The sequence below is a fragment of the Juglans microcarpa x Juglans regia genome, chromosome 6D (assembly GCF_004785595.1).
Source record: "Juglans microcarpa x Juglans regia isolate MS1-56 chromosome 6D, Jm3101_v1.0, whole genome shotgun sequence".
Classification (NCBI taxonomy): Eukaryota; Viridiplantae; Streptophyta; class Magnoliopsida; order Fagales; family Juglandaceae; genus Juglans; species Juglans microcarpa x Juglans regia.
The window spans coordinates 23,447,984-23,466,178 of record NC_054604.1 but is presented as its reverse complement, the minus strand read 5'-3'; the positions used below and the strand labels follow the sequence as shown (position 1 = coordinate 23,466,178).

Below are 18,195 nucleotides of genomic sequence, written 5' to 3'. Positions count from 1 at the left end.
GATTTTTAACCGATTCAAATTGAATAAACTAAATGATACTACTTTCTCGAGTTGCAAATTTTTTTTTAGCATAAATACATGAACCTCTAATTAAACAAAAATTCTACTTTCATGACGATGTGTAGATCAGTACATGCAGCAAAATTATATAACATAATTTTGTTCGAATATTAATTTTAAAATTTAAATTTTACAGATTAATTTTATTATTTAAATTATGTAAATAATAGATTCTACGTGCCAACTTGATAATAAAATAACTTATTATTAAATATAAAAAAAATAAATAAAAACATTACTTTTAAAATAAAAAATATTTTTATAAAATACTTTATAAAAATAACATGATTTTGTAAAATATTCTCTTTTATAAGATATATTATAAAATTTGTTATCGGAGAAAGGTGTGCCGGCTTTCCACGAGATTTCACTCGAGCGTGTTTGGTGGGGAATGACTCTGTTTTTTGCCAATATTTCCACAACTATGTCCAAAGACTCCAATTAAAGTTGGTCCTGGACCTTGACTCTGTCTCGGTCATGGTTTTTTTTTTTTTTTTTTTTTTTTTTTTTTTTAATTTTATTACTTTTTTTAAAATCGATTTATATATTCATACCCAGTTTTTTTTTTTTTTTAAGATTTAGCTTAAGGTGAATTTGGAAGGCATTGTACCTGAAATAGAAAAACAGTCAATAAATGGAGTCTAATCATTCTAATCTCATATTTCTTGATAAAAACAATAAATATATTTAGATAATAAGTTGAGAGGATTATAAATAATAATAAAATATTTGAATTGAGATGAAATAAATTATAAACAATTTGAGTTAAAATATTTTATAAAAGTTTGAAAAATGAAAAAAAAATAAATAAAAAAATTATAAAATTGTAATAAAGAATAAAGAATTTCTGTTGTCTTTAATTTTTTTATATAATGATTAAAGAAGTAACTATTTAAATAAATTTTTTATTTTTTATTTTTTAAAAATATTTACCAATCTATAAAAAATAATTAAAATATACTATATATATATTTACACTTAGCAGGTCACCATTCTCTCTCCCCTACATTGTCATTGTCACATTGACGAAAACGTCTGGCATGTTCTTAAATAAGTGGCCCTGATCAAGTCGATGGAAAGACTTTTTGACCCGGAAATTTCCTGCTCACTTGGAAGAAGTGAGAGGTAATCATCGTAGAAAAACCGGGCCATAAATCTAGGACTCTCTAAGATAAGAGTGTTCATGGGGCCGAGAAACCTTCAGACTACAGAGATGTCTATTGTTTCCTCAAAAATGGCAATCTCCTTCTTCTTCTTGGTTGTGGTATCCGTGGCTGGCCTTGGAGAAGGCCAAATCAATCATGGGTGTGATGTAGAAGAACACTGTGGAAGTTCTGGCCTTCCCATCAAGTTTCCTTTCCGATTGAATACCCAGCCAGAGCACTGTGGTTATCCCCGCTTTAATCTTTCCTGCACGGGCAGAAACGAAATCCAGCTCCAGCTGCCAAACCTAGTAAAGTTTATTGTGGCAAAAATTGACTACCAGTCTCAGAGGATTCAAGTATCTGACCCAGATAAATGCTTTCCAAAGCAACTTCAGCAAGTCAAATCTTACGACCCTTTCAATTACACAAACAAAAGCGCTGGTGACTTTGCCTTGTACAGTTGTCATCCCCCAGAAAGAGATTCTTATGGAGAGTTGATCCCTTGCCTGACAAAACCTGGCCAGAATGTTTATGCCTTTCCTTCCGAACAGGACATCACCAATTTGCCATTAGCATCTTGTACAAAGATGTATAATCTTCGGTCATTTCCTGTAACTCCCGGAGGTGATGATATGCTTGAATTGGAGTGGGTCATTCCCAATTGCAGAGACTGTGCAAAGAACCAGACCTGTAGATTGAAGAGAAATGGTACCGAAACAGAGACTGAGTGCTTTCCCAAAACCCACAAAGGTATCTTCTTCTGTCAAATTTCCATCTTTGTGCTCAAGTTATTCACAATTTTCCAGCAAACATTTATTGATTTGGTCAAGTTTGGCTTGTAACTGCTCTCTGCGACTGCAAGTTTCCTGTATTCATGATGTCCCTGCTGATTCGGTTCATCAGATGTAACTTTGCTTATAAAGATTAGGATACATATGGTAACTAAAGAAAAATTCATTTGCATAGCTCGTTCAGAGCTCTTACAGGCCTTAGAATTTGGACTCAAAGTCTGAATAAAATAATTAACTATTATAAAGAAAAATTCAATGCAAACAAGGTGTTTTTTTGGTTTTCTATTCGGCTTAATGAGATGCTAATATTGTTAAATCTTTTACAGATAAAAAATCAACGTTAGTGACTGCTGGTAAGTTCTCAGTTGGCCATTTGAAATTTTTCGCATTGGGGAGATGGGAGTTTCTTAATAATCACTAGTGCTTAACATGCAGGTTCCATCGTAGGTTCTTTTCTTTTAGCACTAGCGGTTTGTGCACTCTACCGTCTCTACAGGTATGATAAACTTGAAAAAGAAAATCAAATCAGGATCCAAAGATTTTTGGAGGATTACAGGAATTTGAAGCCCACGAGATACTCATATGCCGACATAAAAAGGATTACGAATCAATTTGCTGAGAAGTTAGGTCAAGGAGCCTATGGAACAGTGTTCAAGGGAAAGCTTTCCAATGAAATCTTTGTTGCTGTGAAGATCCTGAATAGCTCGAAGGGAAATGGGGAAGAATTCATAAACGAAGTGGGGACAATGGGTAGAATCCACCATGTTAATGTGGTTCGTATGGTTGGCTTTTGTGCTGATGGATTCAGACGAGCTCTAGTTTATGAGTACTTACCAAATGATTCTCTAGAAAAGTTTATATCTTCAGCAGATGCCAAGAACCGTTTCCTTTGTTGGGAGAAACTACAAGATATTGCTCTGGGCATTGCGAGAGGAATTGAATATCTTCACCAAGGGTGTGATCAACGGATCCTCCATTTTGACATCAAACCTCATAATGTTTTGCTAGACGAGAACTTCAATCCAAAAATTTCTGATTTTGGTCTTGCAAAGTTGTGTTCTAAGGATCAAAGTGCAGTATCTATGACCACAGCTAGGGGAACAGTGGGTTACATAGCACCCGAAGTGTTCTCTAGGAATTTCGGCAACGTTTCCTATAAAGCAGATGTTTATAGTTTTGGAATGCTGTTGCTTGAAGCAGTTGGAGGGAGAAAAAATGTTGATGTCACGCCGGAAAACGCGGGCCAAATCTACTTTCCAGAATGGATCTATAATCTTTTGGAGGAAAAAGAAGATCTACGACTCTTGATTGAAAATGATGAAGATGCTAAAATTGCAAAGAAACTCGGAATTGTGGGATTATGGTGTATTCAATGGCATCCAGCGGATCGCCCTTCTATGAAAACCGTTGTTCAAATGTTGGTGGAAGGGGAAGGAAATAACTTCACCATGCCTCCTAATCCCTTTGCCTCTGCAGGTTCTACAAGAATGATGAATCCAGCTATGCCTCCAAGACGTCTAAACCAAGAGTTAGAAGCCATCCCAGAGTTGGAGGAGTAAAAAAATATGTATACTGCCATCATGCTATAAGGTTTTTTTTTTTTTTTTTTTTTTTTTTTGGAAGAAGGGTGTTTCAAACTCTATACCTCCATTTTAAAGGCAGAGTTATGCCAATCAAGTCACATGCGGTTGGCACCATCATGATATAAGTTGAAGTCAAGTCATTGTGGAAATTATTAGAACCATTACTCTAGCAGTTAATGTAAAGACTTGCATGTGTGGACTTTTTCTTTGTGAATTTTATAAAAACATGTCGTATTTTGTTTTCCGAAGGAGAATGATATGATTGGTGAACATGAATGGTCTACGTAAATAAATGGTTTCACATAGATCAAACCGTGTGGACCAACCCGTGTTACTGTGGAATAGATTAACATACCTACCAAGTCAGACGAAAATTATCTACTCATACCATCATACGAAGGGAAAAATGGTTCAAGTAATAAAATATGAAATTTTTATTTTAAGTGCTTTCAATTTCGACCCAATCAATCATTTCAATAAACTTTGTTAAATTTGCTAAAAGATCTGAAAATATTACAAATAGTTTAAAAATAATTAAAAATCATTTAAGAAACCAAATAAAAGTTAATATACAAAAATATAAAACTTGAATAGATACTTAACTGTGCTAACGTCATGAGCCACTCTTATTTGTCTTTTGAATATATTGATCTTAATGACCAAGTTTTAATTTTGATATAATCATTATAAATGGTTACCTATAAACTAAGCGAAAGTGAGAAGCTTAGAAGGTTAAAAATAAATATTTTAGTCTATAAAAATAAATCTATAAATTTATGTGAATGCGATTTAATGTGACATGTTAGATTTTAAAATTATTATTATTGTAAAATAAATTTAATGTATTTTATAAAATTATGTCAATTTATAAGTTCAATTTTATCGAATGGCTTTATAACTGTCGTACTTTTCATGAATAAAATCTCTCGAGGTGGATTAGGGGAGCTTCTGCATTAATGTTTGATGCACACCTTGATAAAGTTGCTCAATGAATATCTAATTGTCTTGGAATTTTTCTTTTGGTAGGTGAAGCTCTAATTTGATGACTTTCAATCGTCATAAAACGACAAGGATAACTTATCGAGAAAATTAAAAAAGAGGGATAGGACCAATGAGAATATACGAATACCTGATAAGGATCCGCAAATCCCGGCCCACACCTCCCTTTCTTTGTCGTAAAATAAACCATGATTTCTTCTCAAAGACTATTGTTGCATACAAAATAAATTAGGGTTCAATCTATTGTCAAAAATAAAAAGATGGTATAAGATAAGGAAGAGGTAAAATTAAAAGAAGTTAATTGACATATAAAAATGTGAATATGACATCAGCCAAACGAGACTTAGCTACCGCAAAAAAGGAATGAAACCTCTATAAAAAGAGGAAGTCTCTAGAGATCTGCAAGGATCTAACAACTCTACAAGAAAATGCTCTCTACTACTTCTCTACAACTCGTGGGACTCTCTTTCCAAAAGGAGAACATATTCTTCAATCTTTATTTAATCTTATTTTCCTCATTATATTGAGAGCTATTGGAGCTATTAGAGACTGTACCATCATTAAACATAATGGATTTTTCCTTCAAATAACCAATGGGCGTAGCCTTTTATGTCAAACTATATTGTTAGGCTCAATTCCTACCCCCAAAGAAAGGGCCTAGCCCCATTAGGACAACTGACTTGCACGAGGCTCGGTAAGATTAGATACCCTATACGCAAAAAGGGAGAGCGGGAGGCGAGACCCAAAGGGCCCTTTTATCATAGGTGAGAACCAGCCAATCAAGAAATAGCATACAGAGATGGTCATTCAATCGCGCCCTAGCTGGGCACCGCAAGAGGAGGGGACACCTTCAAAACTAGCTAACATAATCTGGCTGGCTGGGTCAATAATAGTCATGTCAAAATGGCCCACCATACCTCAGACTCAGAGGGGTTATCACATTAAATGTGGTAAATTGCCATCCCAGAGAACGTGCTTGTGTCAGGCCATGCTAATCCAAAAATTCAGAAGGGTTATCACATTGAATGTTGCGACATGCCTCCTCAAAGGTGGGAGCTATTAGGCCACCCAGAGGAAAAGAAACTACACCAACCTCTTTCTCTCGAGGTTAATCTAAGTTGTCACATTTCGTTGTTCCGCCTCCGCTATTGCAGCCACATTAACCAAATCTTGGAAGTTGTGGATGCAGACCCCAGCCACATAACTGCAAAGTCTAGAATTCAGCCTACCTTGAAACTTCTAGGCTTGCATTTTCTCAGTAGCAATCAAGTGTGGGGCAAACCTTTCCAATTCCATAAACGTGGCAAACTCATGGGCCTTCTGAATCTTCATTGACTTTAGGAAGAAACAATTGTCAAATTCCTCCTTAAACCTTTCACAGGTCAAAATGGTGATATTTCTTAATTCTCTAATCAGAAGTTGCCTCTTGGTGTCCCACCAAATTCCAGCTTCACCCTGCAGCAGGTGCCCCGCGTACTGTATCTTCTGTTCCTCAGTATAGCCGATGATCTCAAAGGTTCTGTCGAAATCTAATAGCCACTTGTTAGCTTTCATGGGTCCCTCAGTTCCCATGAAATTGGGGTATCTATATTTTAGGAACTGAGGGACCCAGGAACTGCTAGTTCCTGGTTCTCAATCAGAGCGTTGCTAGTTCTACCTTAGGATTACTTCCTACTACTGTTTCATGGTCTCTGTCATTTGACGAATCGCATCCGCCAAATCACGTCCTCCATCGAAGCAACGATCCTGATCTCTGTGGGTGTTAGATCCATCAGCGTTCCTCTCTTGTCTGCCCCATGTCATCTCGTTTTAATCCTTCCGACTCCTACGATATATGCACATTAGACCGAGCTCTAACTGCAGGATTCAAGCCTATGCAAGACTAATGATTCAAATCTATATTCTGGCATAAGGTTCCTAAGGACATGTGGGTTTACCTAAAGACAAACTGCTCTGATACCACCGCTGTGATACCCTTAATCTCCGCTTGGGATGGAGCGGAGACTTAGAGCATCGAGACATGCAACACAAGGTTGTATACCCCCGTTCATGACAGTTAATATGCAATGCAATACAACCTAGTATGCAACTAGCAATATACAATAATCGCAGCAGAGATAAAAGGTTAAGGTGAAAAATATGCCAGAATAACTAAAATATCTAAACTTCATTAGATAATCATCATGTTCAAAATACTAAAGTAGTATAGACTTATATACAAAGTCATATCATTCTCTTCATGAGATCTAAAGCATAAAGGACTTGGGTTATGGACATCAAAATTAAGTCCAGCTTTCTCTCCAGATCCGGCTCCTCCTCAATCATGCGGATCTAGTGCTCCATCAATCTCGTCCTAGTCGATCCCTAACACAACTTATATCATTCCGAGTGAAATGATAGTGGTCTCATAAAAGGGTGAGATTTACTCGAAATCTCAGTAAGTTAAACAACTAACTGACGCAAAGATAAGTCAATAATGAAAAATGATAAATATGCAATGCATGAGATACAGAAAATCAGTATGCATGTCTCTCATCCAGATTCCTCAACATCTTTTAAAAATATGGGGATACAGGTTTTATTCAGTAAATAATTTCATCAACATTTTTGAAAAAGACGTAACTTCTTCATAAAAATTTCATCCTAAACTTTTATAATTATAGACTTACATCATTATCTTAATTAATAACAAATGTGTGGTAATGTCACAGTTCCTCATATGCACTGTGAATACCTGCCGGTGACCGTAGTATAACTTACGTTGAAATTACCTTGTCTATAGACTCATTCTCAATGTATTGGTAAATAACATAACATCATAAAAATCATAACGTTTACACCCACTAGCGTTAGGTGTCCTAAAATGTTGATTTCGCTCCTCCATTCTTTAGAAAAAATCCATTTGAAGCATGTTGACTATTCTTCGTCAACCAGAGGTTACCACTCCATTATTAAACACTCCAGAGTGGACAGAGGAGTTCCACCAGGATAATTCTCTATCCTAGCCTTTGGGGTCATAATAAAATGATTTTCATGCAATGTTTTGAAAAATATTTTTCATGACATATGCATATGTAACAAGTTTCATGAAAAATGACATTTATATGCAATATATTAAAAATGGTAAAAATATCACATGTTTTGTAAGTACGCACTCAATGTATCATATAACATGATAATTGAAATATGAATGAACATTTATCAATAATTCATAAATAATTTATCAATGTGTAAATTAGAGGCCAACTTACAAACTTTCAAAAAATTCGAAATTAGCGTCGTAGCTGCGTAAATCATGTGTATACTAAGTTAGGGTTAATACTCTTATGGATAGGCTCAAAATCAAATGCTTCAAAAATTAGATATTTACAAAAATACCCCTAGACTTTCAAAATTTGTCATTTAGGCCCTAAATTTTCACTAATTAGAAACAAACTCTAAATTTAACCAAATTTCATAGACTTCATATTTTTGGCATTATAAAATCATCTATGCCCTTGTATTTTCAAAATTCAAAGTAGAACTTGTCCAATTATTCTCAACTCGTGGCATGCATCTTAGTTGATGCCTATATGTATCTTCAACTATTGATCCCTATGAATGCATGCATATGAAATTTTCTTTAATCACTAATGATCACTAACATCTTTAGAGATATTATGAAGTCTAATCCTTGAGTAATCAAATTCATCCCAACACTTAATCAAAGCTAAGAAATCATTAATCACCAATATGTTTAAAATCGATTCATGCTTGATAATCAAAACACTTAATCGGATTGAACACTTTGGTTGAATCGTCCACTGATGCACACTTTGCATACATGTCCACCAAACAACAACCAACACAAGCATCTAATGGCATTCCCACCCTTGTAACCCAAGAATGCAATTGCTGCCCAAGAGACAACAATTCCAACTCTGCACAAGCCGATAAAACCCCACTTAATGTAAATTGATCCGGTACATTCCCACTTAAAATCATATCCAAAAACAAATGTATTGCCTCTCTCGGGCACCCCAATTGCATAAACCTAGTTATCATCAAAGTCCAAGTCACTGTATTCTTCTCAGGCATTTTCTCAAAGACCTTATATGCTAATGCCACATCACCGCTGCCCTTCACAAACATATCAATCAATGCACACCCAACACACACATCGGACTCAAAATATCCACTTTTTATCACAAACCCAAAAATCATTTTACCAGTCAAGATAGTATCCACAGTCGAACACGCCCGAATCGCTGCCGCGAAGCAATACTCATTTGGATGAAACCCATTTTCAAGCATTTCAAGAAATGTCCCAATCGCTTCAAATTCCATATCATTATTTGCAAAACATGAGACCATTGCGCTCCAAGAAACCAAGTCTTTCTTATCTCCCACGCTATCAAATATGGCTTTTGCTTTAGCCCAATCCCCACACTTTGAGTACAAGCTGATTAGAGAGTTAAAAATGACGGAGTTGGGTTCAAGTTGGGACTGCGTGAACCGATTGTGGACAAGTTTTCCGAGTTGGAAATTCCGGGACCTGATGCATGATTGAGGAGTACGGCGAACGTGGTGAGATCTGGATGGACACCCTTTCGGACCATGATGTCGAGGGTGGAGATTGCTTCGTGAAGGTGGCCCACATTGTGGTGATGGGTCAGACGGTGGTTAAGGACTTCAAAGGTTGGGGTTGGGGATGATGGTTTTGACGATGGAAGGTTATGGCCTGAAGAAGGGTTCGAGGGCTTGGGAGAAGCTGAGGGGAGTTTGGAGGGAGAAGGAAAAGAGAGGGCGAGCATATTTTCTTCAAAGTTCAAACAGAACCAACACCCCAAGTTTGAAGATACGATTTGTACCTCTTTTCTCTCTCTCGTAAACTGAAGGTAAATGATATGCAATTTGTAAAGTGTATACTGCAGACTGCGCATAGATAGGAAAGATTAATATTACGTATAAGTTTTAAATTTTTACTTTTATTTTAGGTGAGTGCTCATTTTTTACAAAGGTTTGTATGACTATTATCCATTTGAAACTTATACAAATTATTTATTTATAGATGCTTGGACCACTTAGAGGTGGTCCTCGACATTTTTCCGGTTCAATTTCTTTTAACTTAGTGATTATGAAAGTGTTTTTTAATGATGTTATGAATTTTATTTTTTAAATGTTTAAGAACATAAAAAAATGTATGAAAAAAAAGTTCAAATGGCCTTGTTGGAGGATCCTCAATAGCTATAGTGCTACCCATAACTAGGGTTGGGCTACGACTCCAACATAGTTAGAAAGCCCAACTCTAAACTCCGACCAAAGTTGAAGTCGAAGTTGGACTCCAACTCCAACTCCGACTTCGATCAGTAGCGGACTCTAATTCCGATCAAAGTTGTCGAAGTTGGAGCGTCGAAGAGAGAGAGAGATGCCTCGGTCGCCCTCGTTTATGATGACATCAACGATGCAAAGCCACCGTGATGATATAGAGTCTCGAGAAGGAGTATGTCATTCTTATAAGATAACTCGAGCCGATAAAAGCAGAAAAGAAAATGAGAGGAAAAGAAAATGGAAGGTGTTGGAATGGTTGAGACGGAAAAGAAGATTCAGAATTACCCTCTCATAAACCGTCATGATTGAAGAGGACTTCCAAGTTCGGATGGTGAGAAACTTGGTCCCAAAAACAAACAATCAGCGAAAATGGAAAAAGTTAAACCGTCGATGAAAAGGGATGAAAAGGAATTAGCGGGATTGGTAACTCGAAAGTCGAAGCTAACACTGGGCTATAAAACAAAGTTACTTGAAAATTGAGAAAATGAACGAGTTAGGAGAGTGACTTATTGATTTGAACCCATGGGAGTGAAAACACGTAAAATAAGGTTACTTGAGAAAAAGAGACAATTTTGGCGATAAAATCATAATAATAATAAGTTAGTTGAGACTTTTGATTTGAAATTTTGAACCTATGCCAGGAATTACCAAGCTCGAGAAAGTAAATCCATCAGGAAAGATAGGTTAAGTGCTTGTTTATGAGATGTTAAGTGCTTGTTTAAAAACTGAGATGAGATAAAATCTTGTGAAAAATAATAAGAAAGTTTATGAATAATAATTAGATAGTTTACGATGGATATTTTTTGAGTTTTGAGAAAGGAGAGAGAAAAAGTTGAATAAAAAATATTATAAAGTTAAAATATTGTAATAATATAATTTTATAATATTATTTTTGTTTGGGGATTTAAAAAAAGTTAGAATTATTTTTTATTTTTATTTAAAAATTTGAAAAAATTGTAATGATTAGTTTGAAGATTTTGTATTTTGAACTGTGTTTGAAAATAAGATAAAATGAAATGAAATGATATCAGATGAGACTTTTGTATCTCATCTAAGGCCCCAAGCCTACCATAAATGGCTAATAGAATAGATAGAATTTTCTGTCTTTGTCAAGAGAAGCTGTAAGAACCAGTAAAGTTTAAGGCAGTAGGAAGGTAGACAGTGAACAAATAGCAGAGATGCAGTTAGAGTTCGAAGTCGAAGTCGATCTCCGCTCCAACTCCAATAATATTTTTAGAAGAAATTTTAACTTCAATTTCGATTTTCGATGTTTCGACTCCATTGGAATTGGAGTTGGAGCAAGCGTCGGTCAGAGTCGAAGCCGACAGAGGTTTTGCCCAACCTTACTGTAAGGGGATTTTCACCCCAAGGCCCAAGAATCCCCTGTACATGACCTATTGGAGGGGTGGTGCAGCAGGGGAGGGGACTCGTCGATCTAAGGCCCCTCGAATAGTGTCCAATCATCAAGTGCTCGTCCACACAGCAGGCATGACATACGAAGGACCGTCGATCTACTGACAGAGAAAGCAGGAACGCACTAGGAGAAAGGCAGACCCAAAGAAGAAGGTTGGAGAACCACGCTGCATTAATGGCTCTGCCACTCGGATAACACGCCACAATAAGGACGCCATCGCAAAGCCACGCCGCATTTAAAAGTTCTGACAAAATGAATAGTGCGAGGAACCCAGACCTCATAGTAACAAGCATAATCAGCTCTTTGAACTTGTAGTATAAATAGTCGATCTTAGGTACGAAAAAACTCTCTCTGATCCCTAGACTTCCTTACTTATTTACCATATTTCAAGTGCATTTACTGACTTTGGCATCAGAGATTCCCCGGCCTAGAGGCCACCCTCTCCAAGCCACATTACATTCTTCTTTGTGCAAGGCTCACTGTGGAAGACTTGAGTTGTTGGAGCCTAACCCAAGGGAGTGTGAAACATGACGTTAATAGTCAGAGGACAGCTTCAGCAAGCTAGCCAGGCTGTTCCTAACCCAATTCATGTCTAGTTAAAGGAGGCGGCGCCCGGCCACGTACCTCTTCACTATCAAATAAACAGAGGACGAGAGCCTGAAATCCTACCTTGTCCAATTCAATAAAGAGCGCATGACCGCCGATGATCAAGATGAGAAGATCACTTTGGCGGCACTCTTAGGAGGCTTCTAGCCGCGCTCCTAGTTTATGGCAGAATTGGCCAAGCAAACTCCCGCGACATTACGAGATTTCATGGACCAGGCCGACAACTTCATCAATGCGGAAGACACCTTTCGAGCGTTGACTGAGCCGCAAAGGAAGGAAATAGAGTGCGCGGAAAGAAAGGGGAAGGCCCCAACTAAGGCCAAACCTCATAAGAAAGAGGAAATGGACTCCCAGGAGAAATGATGAGAGGAAGCCCCGACGAAGGGACCCGGGCTGCGGTATGACCAGCCCATATTCAACATTCAAGGGGAGGACGACAGGGAGCAATGCGCCGATACTGCACGTACCATCGGTCCACCTCACACAACACTGAGGATTGTCGCTCCCCGGATGGAAGGAAGGAATATGCAGAACAACAGAGGCGTCGCCACTCCCTGGCTAGGAGACAAGTGCAAGAGCCAATGAGAAGATCGAGGGAAAGGAGCCAAGATCAGGGTGACTAGCACCGATGAGAAAACAACCCTCAAAGGCTAGCAATAGGGGGCCATCGTCGGATCCCCCCCAATCACCACCAAGGCAACAACCGCCTCTCGAGGAAATTCAAACCATAGTAGGAAGGTTCACAAGCGGGGGCATCACCCCATCAGGACAGAAAGCGCATGTCAGGTGGACCCGATACCACGAGGTGTACTCAATCGAGTATCACCTCGCCAAGCAACAAAGGGGCAACCCCACTCTAGTAATCTCATTTGCGGAGGCCGATGAAAAAGGGGTTATGTACCCCCACGACGACGCCTTAGTGGTTACCATGCTCATTGCCAACTTCACCACCTACAGAATCCACATTGACAACTAGAGCTCTGCGAACATACTGTTCTGTGAAGCTTTCATCAAGATGGGTATTGAGACCTCCCAGCTATTGCCCGCCCCCATGCCCTTAAAAGGCTTCTCCAGAAGGCATCGTCTAGCCAGTGGAGACCACCTCTAGGTGGGAAGTAGCCCTTACACAGCCCCAACTATGGTCGACTTCATAGTGGTAAAAACTTCGTCGGCATACAACGCCATCATCAGGAGGCCCACTCTCAACTGCTTAAAGGCTGTCACATCGACCTACTTCCTCAAAATGAAATTCTCAACTCCCCAAGGAGTGGGGGAAGTTCGGGGGAGCAGGTATTCCCAAGGGAGTGCTACGTGTAGAAGCTGAGGTAGAAAGATGAAGAACCCGCCTTTGGCAATGCCAAGAGGACGCATAGGCGGGACACCGCCAGAGAAACAACGGCAGGCTTCCATCTGTGATTCGCCTTGCCAAGTTTCTAGGAAGGAAGGGATGGTGCGCAGCTCTGGAGAAGAGGACGGGCGACGACCTCCCCAAAGTGGGAACATGGGCCCCTTGAACTTTGTAATGTCTCTACACTAAGCTTGTACATTCCTTTTTAATTAATAAGACGCAACTTTTTAGGACAACACAAAACATCTGTTACACGCTCTCATTACCAGTATGACACCAACAACAACAACAAAAAAACGGCTACAAGGTCATCAACAACTTACATCCTCGCCAGGCACCATAGGGAAAGGTAGGCTTAAGGGTTGCCTAATCCCTCCCGTGATGGAGAGCAGGTCAGCCGATGGCAACCCAAAGATAAAACTTACCTTCCTCATGGACGTCAACAGGTGAGTGCAGGTTTAATAACAAACTGTCCGGAGACTTACCTCCTCACGGGACACTATATGGAAAGATCGGTCTAAGGATGGCCTTATCCCTCCCATAGAGGAGAGCGGGATCGGCCCACGGCCCTCCCAAATGCATTATCCCGACCTCTGTCGCAACAAAGAGTGGGATTAGCACCAGCTTGACCCAACACTTAGCTTTCCTGTGATATCAACGAGCGGGAACGAGTCAAGTAACAAACTGCCCGAAAACTTATCTTATCTCCCTGCGACATACTATAAGGAAAGGTCAGGCCAAGGGTGGGAGGAGAGTGGGACCGGCACATTGCCCTCCCGAATAAATTACACCTACTCCTATCACGGTGAAAAGCGGTCAGCCAATTGTTGTCTGAATTTGCCTCATCGCAAGATACTATAGGGAAAGGTAGGCCTTAAGGTTGCGGTTGCCTTGTCCTTCTCACAACGGAGTGCGGGTTAGTCCTCAGCTACCCAAGATCAGAAAAATTTACCTTCATCGTGAGTGTCAATAGGTGGGAGCAGATTTAGTAACAAACTGTCTTAAAAACTTACCTCACTACAGGATACTATAGGGAAAGGTCGGCCCAAGGGTGACCTTATCCTTCCCGCAGAGGAGAGCCAGTTGTGCCCTCGCAGCAACTCGAAAACTTATCCCAACCTCCACTGCGAATGAAGAGTAAGTCTAACGCCAACCTGGCTCAAAGCATTACCTTTCCCTATAATGTCAACGAGTGGGAGCAGATCCAGTAACAAATTGCCTGAACAGCCGACCTCCTTGTGGGGCCAGAAGGGGAAGGTCGGCCTAAGGGCGACCATGCCTGTCCTGTAGAGGTGAGCGGGTGCCGCCTACGAGATGACCGGAAAAACTTACCCCGACTCCTATCATGGTGAAAAAGCGGACTGCCCCAATGGCAGCCCGAAAAAGTTACCTCCTTGGGGAAACAAAAAAGGGGAGGCTAACTTGAGGTAGCCTGACCCTCCCCAATGGAGTATAGGTCTAAGTCTTACGACTACCCAAAGAAAGAAAACTCTACAGAAAAGAAGCATATTGCCACAAAAAGAGACCATACAAAGCGTCAGCAAGCAAGGAAAATACGAAAAAGGTACAGCCGGATACACAAAATTACTTATGCAGGATTAAAAAAAAAAAAGAGGTCGAGAAGTGCAAGAAGAAATGTAGAAAGGAAAACACAAAAACAATACAACAAGGAAAGTCGGAAACAATACGACATGGAAAATGCAGGAAGGACACAGTCGGATACAAAAAATCATTTTATTAACCACACAGCATTACAAAAGACATATTACATCATGAAGCCGGAATACAAAGGTAAATTACATCATAAAGTCCCAGAAGGAAATTATTACAACATAAGGCTACAAAGTGCCAAGGAACAAATTATATCATGAAGTCGCAGAAGGAAATTACTACAACATAAGGCCGCAAAGCGCTAAGGAACAAAAAGAAAACTTGACAAAAGGAAACACAAGGAACAAGTTACACCATAAGGGCGCATACAACCGCACAGGCTACAAGGAGGATAAGTGATCTAGTGGAAAGGTGCTCTGGGACGAAAGGAAATTAGACGGTAAAATGCAGTCGTCTGTGTTCTAGACAGCGATGAAGATAGTGCCGAGAATAAGAGCACCACGACTACCGAGCCACTCGCCACTGCAACAAAAGCACTTCTCCACTGTGAACAAGCATGCAGCGAGTTCAGGTGCAGGCATCCGAAGAGATTCTAATATCCAGATAAGCTTTTGAAATTGAGCCCCGTAAGCAAAATGGCGAGAACGAGGAAGCATAATAAGCAAAATGGCAAGAATGAGAATAAAGGATACGAGACCCCAACAACAAAGGATGGATGGCTCCACTCTCCAACGTACAGACCACCACAACTAGCGGTGGATTGAGCGCCACCAGCGGACCTATCGCCCACTAGGATGTGCAAAACCCATCAGAACTATGAAAGATAGAAAAATGACACAAAGGGACTTCAAAAGCAAAAAAAAAAAAAAGGTAGAAGTGAGTATGATGGTAATTCTAACTGGGAGAAGGGTCCTTATATAGGCGAGATAAGCGTTTGGCTTACCTAAACGTCATAACTCCACGAATCACCATCGGACGCCACATGTCCCCTCCCCAGAGAGCTAGAATCTCTTGATTATCGCAACTGCCGTAGAACATATATGTTGATATAACGTGTGGAGTTAATGCTAGTAAAGAACGAAGCCATAACACAGAAATCGAATGGATGTCATTTAATGTGAAAATGTAACTGGCACTGTATCGCCACGTATGTAAAATACAAACCATCACCCATCAAGCTACCGAACAAGTTGGGAAGTTGGCAGTTCGTAAGAAGAATTCTTCCCGGACTCGTCCAGAAAGAATTAACGGGATAACTGTGAGGGGATTTTCCCCTCAAAGCCCAGGAGGCCCAGCTAAGCCTGGCCTGGGATGAATAGTCATAAATCCGGCCCACTGGGAGAATCCCATGTATGTGACTTGTTGGAAGGATGGTGTAGCAAGGGATAAGACTCGTCGATTTGAGGTCCATCAAATAGTGTCCAGTCATCAAGTGCTCGTCCATACAATAGACGTGACATACGAAGGACCGTCAATCTACTAACGGAGAAGGCATGAATGGACCAGGAGAAAGGCTGACCTAGAAGAGAAGGTTGGAGAACCACGCTGCATTAATAGCTCTGCCACCTAGACAACACGTCATTTAATAATGCTAGTGGAGAGCCACACCACATTAATGGGGTTGTCGCAGAGCCATGCCGCATTTAAAGGTTCTGACAAAATGAATAGTATGAGGAACCCGGACCTCATAGTAATAGGCATAATCAGCTCTTCAAACCTGTAGTATAAATATTTGATCCAGGTACGAGAAAACTCTCTCTGATCCTCAGACTCTCTTACTTATTTACTACATTCCAAGTGCATTTACTGACTTCAGTATCGGAGATTCCCCGGCCCTGAGGCCGCCCTCTCCAAGCCACATTACATTCTTTTCTGTGCAAGGCTCATTGTGGAAGACCTGAGTTGTTGAAGTCTGGTCCAAGGACATGCGAAACACGACGTTAACACCTACTATAACATACCACTTGATAAAAACTTTGAATTACTTGTCAATAAATATTTTAGAGTCAAGGAGCCTATGGAACAGCGTTCAAGGGAAAGCTTTCCAATGAAATCTTTGTTGCTGTGAAGATCCTGAATAGCTCGAAGGGAAATGGGGAAGAATTCATAAACGAAGTGGGGACAATGGGTAGAATCCACCATGTTAATGTGGTTCGTATGGTTGGCTTTTGTGCTGATGGATTCAGACGAGCTCTAGTTTATGAGTACTTACCAAATGATTCTCTAGAAAAGTTTATATCTTCAGCAGATGCCAAGAACCGTTTCCTTGGTTGGGAGAAACTACAAGATATTGCTCTGGGCATTGCGAGAGGAATTGAATATCTTCACCAAGGGTGTGATCAACGGATCCTCCATTTTGACATCAAACCTCATAATGTTTTGCTAGACGAGAACTTCAATCCAAAAATTTCTGATTTTGGTCTTGCAAAGTTGTGTTCTAAGGATCAAAGTGCAGTATCTATGACCACAGCTAGGGGAACAGTGGGTTACATAGCACCCGAAGTGTTCTCTAGGAATTTCGGGAACGTTTCCTATAAAGCAGATGTTTATAGTTTTGGAATGCTGTTGCTTGAAGCAGTTGGAGGGAGAAAACATGTTGATGTCACGCCGGAAAACGCGGGCCAAATCTACTTTCCAGAATGGATCTATAATCTTTTGGAGGAAAAAGAAGATCTACGACTCTTGATTGAAAATGATGAAGATGCTAAAATTGCAAAGAAACTCGGAATTGTGGGATTATGGTGTATTCAATGGCATCCAGCGGATCGCCCTTCTATGAAAACCGTTGTTCAAATGTTGGTGGAAGGGGAAGGAAATAACTTCACCATGCCTCCTAATCCCTTTGCCTCTGCAGGTTCTACAAGAATGATGAATCCAGCTATGCCTCCAAGACGTCTAAACCAAGAGTTAGAAGCCATCCCAGAGTTGGAGGAGTAAAAAAATATGTATACTGCCATCATGCTATAAGGTTTTTTTTTTTTTTTTTTTTTTAATTTTATTTGGAAGAAGGGTATTTCAAACTCTATACCTCCATTTTAAAGGTAGAGTTATGCCAATCAAATCACATGCGTTTGGCACCATCATGATATAAGTAGAAGTCAAGTCATTGTGGAAATTATTAGAACCATTACTCTAGCAGTCAATGTAAAGACTTGCATGTGTGGACTTTTTCTTCGTGAATTTTATAAAAACATGTCGTATTTTGTTTTTCGAAGGAGAATGATATGATTGGTGAACATGAATGGTCTACGTAAATAAATGGTTTCACATGGATCAAACCGTGTGGACCAACCTTTGTTACTGTGGAATAGATTAACATACCTACCAA

The 18,195-nt window shown here is 39.6% G+C and overlaps 1 protein-coding gene and 1 long non-coding RNA gene across 2 annotated transcripts; one reads left to right on the top strand and one right to left on the bottom strand.

Moving 5' to 3' along the window:
* Positions 1-1,206: 1,206 nt before the first annotated feature.
* Positions 1,207-18,076, top strand: LOC121234176 (rust resistance kinase Lr10-like). The gene is made up of 4 exons (XM_041130011.1): positions 1,207-1,955; positions 2,323-2,349; positions 2,432-2,688; positions 16,938-18,076. Exons 1-4 carry the CDS (start codon positions 1,244-1,246, stop codon positions 17,802-17,804), a joined length of 1,863 nt encoding a protein of 620 aa, XP_040985945.1. The 5' UTR covers positions 1,207-1,243; the 3' UTR covers positions 17,805-18,076.
* Positions 2,280-2,567, bottom strand: LOC121234177. The gene is made up of 2 exons (XR_005934337.1): positions 2,426-2,567; positions 2,280-2,343 (listed from the first exon to the last, which is right to left on the bottom strand). It is a non-coding gene; the product is annotated as an uncharacterized LOC121234177 (long non-coding RNA).
* Positions 18,077-18,195: the final 119 nt, after the last annotated feature.